Source organism: Gossypium arboreum, chromosome 5, assembly GCF_025698485.1.
Source record: "Gossypium arboreum isolate Shixiya-1 chromosome 5, ASM2569848v2, whole genome shotgun sequence".
Lineage (NCBI taxonomy): Eukaryota > Viridiplantae > Streptophyta > Magnoliopsida > Malvales > Malvaceae > Gossypium > Gossypium arboreum.
Genome location: NC_069074.1, coordinates 10450873 through 10461060, shown reverse-complemented (window position 1 = coordinate 10461060; position 10188 = coordinate 10450873). Strand labels below are relative to the sequence as shown.

The following is a 10188-nucleotide window of genomic DNA, read 5'->3' as shown; positions in this document are numbered from 1 at the left end:
AAAACAAATTGAATATTTGACAACACATTCTGCTTCTTGCTAAAAAATGTATCATACATTATCATAATTTAATGAAATCTGATTCTCTTATTTTGGTAATGGAGGCTTGGCCTCGTAACACGAAGTAGTAAATCTATAGTTGTAATATGTGTTGTTGTACAGGGGACTTTTGCAGTTAAACTGTCACTACTCTTCCAATTCAAGCTAAGGCTGATAGGAGCAAATATCATCAAGTCCCATATACTCCTTTCTTTCAATCCGTTTGATCATCTTAGCAATGCCTATCCCACCTGTTTTATTGCCATTTTTTTTACATAATTTAAATCAGATTATCATTTCAATAATAATGACAGCATTAAAGAAAAACGCAGTTCTATTGCAGGAATGTGAGAGTTGGGAAAAGAAATACCTAGTGAGATCGCACTACCAAATATCATTCCAGATAGAATGAAGATGATTATAGATGCCCTTCCCAGTATTTTGATCACTTTTCCCACTACATGTTGCCCAACAAATGCTGCTATTGTGGCCACAACAGCCAGGTAAACAGCTGTTTCAACAACAAAAACAGTGAATAAGCCTCCCCCTAAGGTTTTTCAGTTAACCTACAATTTATTCGCACTGAGATGATTATTGGATATATGTGTCAAATACGAGTATGCTTAAATTAAATTTTTAATATTTTTCTCACAAATTTAGATCATCATTTCTCTGTATTTACACTTGAATATTTAGAAAAAAAGAAAAGAAAAGAATGAAGACATTGTAATAACTTTCCAACAACAGTATACCATAAGGGACTGGAAATCTTTTCAGAAGATAATATTCAATCACTGACATCGATGCTGAAAAAAACATGGCAAAGGTGGTCGTTGCACTTGACACCTACATAAGATCTCGTAAATCAGGTCAAAGTCAGTAGCTTTACAAGATTATTCACGGTTATATATGTTATCATGGTCAATTATATAATAAATATTGACAACAGAAAAAACTGAAATCGTAAAATGGCGATGCTAAATATTTTGGAAGGATTATGATATCAAAGGAAGCACCTGAGGGGGGATCCCCATCTCCAGCAGAAGAGGACCCAAAATAAATCCTCCTCCAAGACCAAGCATCCCACCAAGTACACCAGCCAACACACCAAAGCCACAGTAAATCAGTAGCTTGTGGACTCGCCAAGTTACCGCAACATCCCCCTTTGATGCAATTTTTCTCCTCCCTTTGTACAAACAGATTACCTCATACGAAGATACTCCAACAGCTACTGGGATCTACACAATGAATCGAACAATTTGTCAAACAAATTCCCAAGAACAGCTCAAGATTTAATAGCTTACATATGAGCTTGAAATTTGAAGTAACCTGCAATAAATTCAATACCCAGTATTCTACTGAACATGTTGTTGAATAATTCTGCAGGTGAAACATATAGGGTTTGTGTTAGTTCCTTCAGCCTCAAGAATGTTGCAAGAGTAAATAATTCGTGAAAGGAAATTGATTGACCTTAGCTATCTGTAAAGCAAGGATTACCACCCAGACAGCAGTTAGAAGTCCAAGCTCTTTCCAGCATATGTTATCAATAAGAGACACCTGTGAAAATGGAAACCTGATATCATTGAGATAAAGATTGTGGGAAAATATAGTAGAACTATAGTTTTATGGGACTTACCTTTGGTTTTTTTGATTCATTGCTTCCTGTTTGTTTGCCATTTGTAGTAACTTGTTCTTCATTTTGGGTTTTGACTTCCACCGCATTATCTTTAGTATTTAATTCCAGCTGCCTTCCTGCTTCCTAAGAGAATAAAGATGCAAGTGAGAGAAGGGCAGAGCAAGAATAAGTAGCACAGAAAATGAGATATAAATATATTTAAGCACCTTCTTCTTGATGGTTTCCTTTTTCCATGTTTGAACACCTTTGAGGAATGACTTACTTGACATGACTGCATTTATATACAAGCTTATCAGAATACTTGTCGAAGAGATGGAACATGAAGAAATATCAGACTTGAAAACATTTAAATTATACCTAAGAAGACAATAATTAGCAAAATTGTGATCATCCAATCCGGAAAGATCACGTTGAATCCAACTCCAATACTAATTCCCAAAACCAACATTGGCTGAAATAGAAGTGCTAAGTCATAGTCAATCAGAGGCAGTTCAAGTGATGGATGCCTTTGCCTTATATTGTAGCATACTGTTGCAGCTGCCGCACCAGTAACCATACCTAACCACAACAAAACAACCGATTTCATGTCGTCTTCTTTTCTTTTTTTTTTTTCTCTATCAAGGTGTTTACTTGTAAAAATTGGGAAGGAAAGGATTATTCTTACATTTTGAGATTGCTGTTGATGATTTGGGATCAAACCCAACAATCAAGGTAAGCATGGGAACAAAAATACCGCCTCCTCCTACACCTCCAACGCTACCAAAGGCTGCTCCAAGGAATCCAAGTATGGAACCCACCACAATTTTCCAACCAAATCTTATGTCCTGTAATTAAATTAACAAGATTTCTCAAATCACAAACTGCTATTCTTTTTTTTTTTTAACTGAATGCAGACAGGAAAAGAAAATGTTAAAAATCTGGAAACAACATACGTAAAGATTGAGAGTTGAGACTTACAGGCCATTCATGTTCATGGCGTGGTTTACTGTTCTGCTCTAACAACTTAAATGCTTTCCGAACGTAGTTTTTCTCATTATAACCTGATTGTTCATGGTTCGAACTTGGTTCAGCTGTAACAAGCACTGAATCCACAGCAAGGAAACCGACCAATATTATTCCCGCCAATATCAATCGCCATCCTTTTGACGGAGCAGCCATTAAATGCCTTAAACCAATGAGCATCTCTCTTTGTCTCTATCTCAATTATTCTCCAACTCAACTAGAATCAGAATCATAATACATATGCCGCCGGGAATCCGAACTTCAACGTAAAATCTATACAAACTATAGTAACCTTTTTTGGGTCATTCTTCAGTACTGTTCCAATCCAACCTCTCACGTTCAAAACTATTCCGAGTAGACATAAACAGCTTGTTCTTGGTGGTTTTGTTTAAGCTTTTATATGGATCACAAAGCAAAAAAAAAAGGAAGCAGACAAGGGAAAAAGAAAGGTGCTTTGCTATCGTCTTGAAAATTCTGTCCTTTAAGGAAGTGCTTGGCGGGCGGACAACCTACCCATACATGTGTCCCATGCCATTGCCAAGCAGTAACACAACTTAACTAAACTATACCATAAACTCAAGTCAAAACTAAACTAAAGTTATAAATGAAGATCCTGAACTGAAGAGAGAGCATGCAGAAACCCCAAGTTCTGCAAAGCATATTAAGGGCGTTATGGTCATTCTTACTTTGCTGTTCTTCAACTCGAGAACATATCCCTCAAATGAAGCAATTTTTCCTGGAAACTAAATACAGAGATCGGGTTTTTTCGTGGAAGGATGAAATAGAATTCAATACCAGTAAGTAAAAAAGAAAAAAAAATCAATACTGGTAAAATAAATAAAAATAGTAGCACGTGGTCTTGGAAATGGACAAAATTTAGACATAGTCCATAGCAGATCACGTTCCTTGCGATAAAAAGATGTAAAAGGTTGTTTATGTTTAAAAATAAGGATTCTTTTATCAAGTTAAGGATTTTAGTCACTACTAAAATTTTGTCACGTCATTAAATTTTAAATATTTTATTTTTATTATACACTCATTTATAAAGAAATTATTTTATAGACTCTTTTCACTACATTATTTATAATCATTTTCTAATTATATAAATACAATTAGACAATTTTTTCATATTATTGACACATAATTTTGATAATCCTGACCCTAAACCTTATAGAACCCTAAACTTAAACCTTAAACTCGTAACCCTAAATTCTTAAACCCAAATCCTAAATCTCAAACTTGCAATCCTTTATCCCTTAAACCTTAAACATGAACCCTAAACTCCAACTACTTAAACTATAAACCTAAACCTTAAATCTCAAACCCTAAATCACGAGGTTCAAGGTTCAAGGTTTAAGGTTTGAGGTTCTAGTTTCAAGACGAAATAATTACCAAAATTATATGTCAATGACATAAAAAAAATGCACAAAAATTATTATTTTTAAATTGGTTGAGCAAAAATAAAACTATTAACTTATGGAAAAAATAAATTGATTAGATTTTGTAAAAAAGAAAAGATTTGTTTATAATTTAAAAAATTAAATATTTTAAGTAATTTAATTAAAGTTAAACTAAGTTGGAGAATATATTAAATATAGATGAGTGTATACTAATATTTTATTATCTTTAAAATTTAATAACGTGACACTATTTTATTAATGCCTAAAAATTATATTTTTTAAGATGATCCTAATATAATTTATTCCCTTTTATTATTGTTATATTGACGATGCTACACTTGAATTAAAAGATTCACAAATACCTTTCCTTCGTTTGTATTTTTTTCTTAAATTATAAAATAAAATATGCAGTATTTATTTTAAGGATAAATATAAAAAACATATATGAACTTTGATTCAATGTGCTATCTCGATATATGAATTTTAATTTTGTACATTTATACATGAAACTTTAATTTTAGTTTAAATATATACACGAAACTTTAATTTTAATTCAATCAAGCACAATTAAATAAAGAAATACATTAATTTATTTTTATATGGGATAAATATAAATATTTTTGTGTGCAATATCAACAATTGTATCAAATAACCTATGAGAATTGGATCAAATAAAAATTTATTTATAAAATTATATAAAATCAAATAATTACACATTAAATTAAAGTTGATATATTTTTTTAATTTGAATACTTTTATATTAAATTATTTCGAATTTATTACTGTAAATATTTTGAAAAGCATGGGTAAAATCGAACTAATGGGAAGAAGAGACATTTTGTTGGTTTGAAGTTGCTAGTAATTACTAGCACAATTAAAGATGCAAACTTACAAAAGAAAAAGAAAATACAAACTTAGAGTTTAATTTTGTTTTTTCCATGCAATTATTTTTAGATAGTAGCATCCGATAAATTTAATTTTTAATATCTGAAAATCTCATTTAAAAATATCTCGGTTTAAACGAGGAAATCTTGAAAATCAAAACGTTTTCTTTTATATAAAAGAAAAGGAAAGAAGACAAAAATAATAATTAGTATTTTAAATGTGAGTCTCATTTATTGGAATATTATATTTTTTCGTATATACTCTGATATGATTATTAGGATTCGGCTTAATCCAACATATAAATATAAAATTTATATTAAAGTTTAATTGTTAACATTATTTTGTTACACTTAAATAGATTATAACTTTATTTTTATTACATTATTATTAAATAAATGTTATTTTTAATTTTATGATGTTATTTCAGTAAATTTAAAAGAAAATTTTTAAAATGATGTTAACAATTAGTTAAATTTTGAAATCTGAAGAATATAGAAAATAATTTCTTTAAAAAAGTAAAATTAAAATTTTAATTTATAAAGATTTAAAGTATATTTTAAATTTTTTTCTTTATTCAATGATTCGAATATAAAGGCTTAAAATTTTTAATTTCTTAATTAAAGGTCGAATGTCATGCACAATACTTGGGTCATTAAATATTGGTTCTGAAGGGTGGAAGATACTATGGGATCTAATGTAATCAGAAAATGAGACAAAATCTAATTACTTAATTGGACAATGTTGCATTTATCATATAATATAGGAACATGGAAACAAATTCTTATGTATAGTCAATAGACGATATTTTTGTTTGTACATATCTTCTATATACACACAACACACAAATCGCATTTGTAATATAATAATTTGGCATTTCAGTTTAATTTAATAATTACGTTTTTTGTTAGATTTATTATTTTAAGGATAAATCTTAAAATTATACATGAACTATGGTTTAATGTGTAATTGTATATAAGAAATTTTGATTTGATCCAATTCTTGTAAATTATTAACATAAGTATTGATATAACATCATTTTATATTTATATATTACATGCTTAAATAATTATATTTATCTAATATAAAAATAAATTAATGTATTTATTTATTTGAATGTATTTGATTAAGTCAAAATTAAAGTTTCAAGTATACATTTGAGCTACAATTAACGTTTCACGTATATAATTGCATTAAATTAAAATTCATATATACAATTACATATTAAATCAAAACTTATGTATAAATTTGAGATTTATTCTTTATTTTTTTAAGTTTACTATTATAAATACAAAAGATTCATAAATACATTTATGTGTTTAATTATAATAGAAATTATATTAGTACAAAGATATCGAACAATAAATCAAACAAAATGTACACATGATATAGGCACATTAATTTAAATTTATTGTTATTTTAATTACACAAGAAATGTTAATGGATGCTAATAATCTATTCTGAAATGTGGGAATTTGTTAATCATCACGCTTTGCGAGTGGGTAACAGATAAGTATTATTACTTTGAGGTATTGAGAGATGAGTCAAAAAGATTGGGTACCAAAACACTAAAATATCAATAGCTAATGATTCTTTGGGGTGATTAGCTTAAAACTAATAAATGGGGTTTTATTTGTTTATATTGATTTATTAATTGAAATATTTTAAATATATTTTATAATAAAATTTTATATTTTGATTGTTTAAATAGTAAAGCCAGTAACCTGTTTTGAATTAGGAATATAATAATAATGGGGCAATAGATGGAGTATTATTAAGAGATAAATAAAGGTAAAGATGAAAACGAAAAACACGAGTGAGTGCGCGACCAAGTAAACTTGACTTTGGCACAGAAAGTAAACGTGACTTGTGAAAGTAGAAATTGGTGCGACTATAAATAACTTTAAATATGATAGTGAGAATTTTCATTATAGAAGTGCTGGGAAGATATAGAAGTTCGTATTTTTATAGAATGTAATTGTTGGATTGTATTTTAATTTAATTGAAATTGTAAATAATTAGAAAAATCTGAGTTTAAGGAGGAGTGAAATTAGAGAGTTGGTAAGGTACGATTTTTCCTAAAATAAATTTTTTTATTTAAACATTTTAAAATTTTAAATAGTAAAATTAAAATTATACTTTGAGCTCCTTAAAAGTAAAAAAATTAATTTAATATTTTAAAAATTATAAAATATAAACAATTAAAATAGTAAAATTATATTTTTACTATTATAAAATTACAATTTAATTTGATCTTCTAAAATTTTTTAGTTCCGTCCTTGAATTTAAGTGTATTTAAATATGGTTTTGAATAATTTATTGATTTGGGAATGATTTGATTATTTTCATATTTTATTGAAACTCATAGAAGAGAAATTTTGTATATCATATTATTATTTTTAATAAAAAATTCATTTATTCTACGTAAAAGCAAGAGTAAATTCTCATGTCTTTAACCTAATAATAGATATGATATAATTATATGACACAAATAAATAAGTTAAATTTGAAATATATATATATATAAAAGACGAACAAACAAATTTCTAAAATTCCTATAAATATAAAATACTTTAAATAAAATTACGATAACATAATAAAGTAGACATATAAATTTTATATAATCTGATTCAGTCAAGAGAGTGATGAGACACAAGGAGTGATGTTATTGCGTTGTTAAGTTGTTATAGGCCAGCTAAACATGATTTCAGTTTGACAATAGAAGGAAAATCTACTGTTTCACGTGAAAACATTTAAAACATAGAAAAGAAGTTGTCGGGTTATGTTAAAAAATTTAACCGCTGTTTGAATCAATTCTTAATAGAAGTTGTAGGACTTGTGAAAAAAGACTAAGATTAGTTTTTAGGAGTAATGGAGTCCAAATTCCGCAACCATTGCCAACTTGGGCTACAACCTGGTAGCAAAATCCAGGCAAGAGGCCCAAAAATTCAGTTTCCCCTACATGGAGGGCCTTGAAATAGAACTAGCCACGTATTTGAGAAAGGATTAGGGTAGATAGTACTCTAAGATATTGGTTGGGCACAATAATTGGACCAGTCTTGGACTTTGGAGCCTTGTTTTTGGTTTCTTCATCCCAGCCATTTGGCTCGCAAAACTCCTCCATCTTCACTGGAAGAACCAAAGAGCGAGGGAGTATTTCATTCTAGCTGCTAAACCCTAAAAGAATTGCTAGCCCTATGTTATCAGTATTTCTTAGAAACCACCGATGAATGGATGGCAAAAACTCGACTCATATGGGTCCTCTATTGGTCACGCATGCAGAGGGGATTCCAGCTCCCTTATCGGGGACCATAATGGGCAGTGAATCTTCGGCTCATAAAGATTTATCCCGAACGCCTCTAGCGTTGAAGCTGAGCTCTGAGCATTAAGATACGGACTCGATCTTGCTCTTAGATCCAACATTAAGAAACTGGAAATCGAACTGGATGCTTTGGTTACTAGCTGAACTATTTGATACTACAGGACTCTCCTTATCAGGACCGAGATGGCACCTATCATGCAAATAGCAGTATTGACGCTCTTGCAAGATGCAATTCCCTGCTAACTCAAATGTTTTGAACTTAAATGATTTATTCAGTATTTGCATTGAACCTCCTGATTGCATTAAGCCGGTGTTGACAGCTGAAGCCACTGGTTCCTTAATTTACCCAACTTTGAGGCGATCATGTGCTATTTTGTATATGAATGAATGCTCATTTTTCGAACAAAAAAGAAAATTGATATCAGTTCAATTGACGGACCATTCTTTCATTATAAACATTACCCAAATTCCCACTGATAATGGAGGCGGGCGGGGGGGTTCACCCTGGCTATGCAAATTTTCCAGGACGAGCAATTCCTACTTTCTTGAGACTAGAGAGAGAGAATTTATGATTATATAGATATGACCCAACTGGTTTAAATCTGAATTCCAACAAGTTCTCCTACTAAAAACCTTCCACGAGTTTGCTTAAATAGACAGCAGCGAGATTCATAGTAAAGATGAAATACATCCATTATCCTTAAACTATTCAAAAAGAAACAAAAAAATGTGCAAAAAAGACAAGGAGCTACATTCTTCTTTTTTCTCTTCATCATGAAGCATCAACATGCAGAATCTTACACAAAACCCTCAACCAGAATTGGTTTTTCCTTTTCCCTCTCATCATCATCCTCCAGATTTTGATTCTTCTTCTTTTTCTCTTCACCCTTAATCTTCATACCCTTGAGCTCATCATCTAAACAACCCTTCCCATCCGCGGCTTCTCCACCATCACCACCCACAGTCACCATATCCTTACCCTCCTCTACCTCTTTACCGCATCCCTTTTCCTTTACGCAGCCCTCCACAGCGTCCGAGGTTGGATCCGGCGACCCTCCGCCAACCACTAAGGCGTCAGACATGTCGGGACACGGTGGCGAAACAAGAACATCGGAGGAGCACTTACTCTTGTCAAGAAATGGGTCATCTAAGCATCCGCGTTCAACTTCATCTTCATCATCAGAGTGGAAGATGTTGGCTGCTCGAGACTTGATGGCGGAAGCGGCTTTGAGAAAGGCCTCGTGTATGGAATCTGGCGGAAGAGCGCAATCCTCGAGTCCGGCGTCTTCCAGGCGTGGAGGGAGGATCTTGTCTAGTAACCCTGTGGTTTCTCGTCCTCTCGTTGCTTCCATGGATTTTTACACAATGTTTCAGACACCTGATCCTTATGATTCAGAGAGAAGAAAAGCTTTTCTGATGCAGGAACCTTGGATTCAAGAACAGAGAGAGCAAAAATGGAATTGTGTCTGAAGCTGGGAATGGTAAAAGTAGCTATAGTTACCCTTACACGCAAAATCTCTAGAGGTTTCGTTTTGTCGGTCTACCCCCTCCCACACCCAAGCCCAAAGGAATGTGAAAATTGGGGTTCAATGTCCAAAGTTCATGCCGAAAACTATGAATTATTGGCACGTGTCGCTGCAAAGTAGCGCTTCAATTTGACACCGAACCAGATCGACAGGGTACTTACACTCTACCCGATATAAGTAGAGAAAATAAATATTTAACATATAAATATTTGAATTAGTTAATATTTTTAAAATGTAATTATATATTTATTATTTGTTTTATAAATAAAACGGAAATAGATTTAAATAAAAATTAAAAAATATATTTATTAACATTAATTAAAATTATTAAAAAATTGAAACAATATGAAATAAAAAATACATATTAAAATATTTATAAGA

At 31.0% G+C, this 10188-nt stretch overlaps 3 protein-coding genes across 3 annotated transcripts; all 3 read right to left on the bottom strand.

The window, feature by feature from the left end:
- Window positions 1-15: 15 nt before the first annotated feature.
- LOC108452306 (sulfite exporter TauE/SafE family protein 3-like) lies at window positions 16-2235 on the bottom strand. The gene is made up of 9 exons (XM_017750082.2): window positions 2033-2235; window positions 1882-1946; window positions 1676-1798; window positions 1510-1596; window positions 1369-1419; window positions 1056-1277; window positions 792-885; window positions 410-550; window positions 16-290 (listed from the first exon to the last, which is right to left on the bottom strand). Exons 1-9 carry the CDS (start codon window positions 2229-2231, stop codon window positions 205-207), a joined length of 1068 nt encoding a protein of 355 aa, XP_017605571.2. The 5' UTR covers window positions 2232-2235; the 3' UTR covers window positions 16-204.
- Window positions 2236-2298: 63 nt separating this feature from the next.
- Window positions 2299-3584, bottom strand: LOC128293221 (sulfite exporter TauE/SafE family protein 3-like). Its single transcript, XM_053028937.1, has 2 exons — window positions 2633-3584; window positions 2299-2499 (listed from the first exon to the last, which is right to left on the bottom strand). The coding sequence occupies exons 1-2, from the start codon at window positions 2855-2857 to the stop codon at window positions 2302-2304; spliced, it is 423 nt and encodes a 140-aa protein (XP_052884897.1). The 5' UTR covers window positions 2858-3584; the 3' UTR covers window positions 2299-2301.
- Window positions 3585-8876: 5292 nt separating this feature from the next.
- Window positions 8877-9976, bottom strand: LOC108450519 (uncharacterized). Its single transcript, XM_017748182.2, has one exon. The coding sequence runs from the start codon at window positions 9631-9633 to the stop codon at window positions 9079-9081; it is 555 nt and encodes a 184-aa protein (XP_017603671.2). The 5' UTR covers window positions 9634-9976; the 3' UTR covers window positions 8877-9078.
- Window positions 9977-10188: the final 212 nt, after the last annotated feature.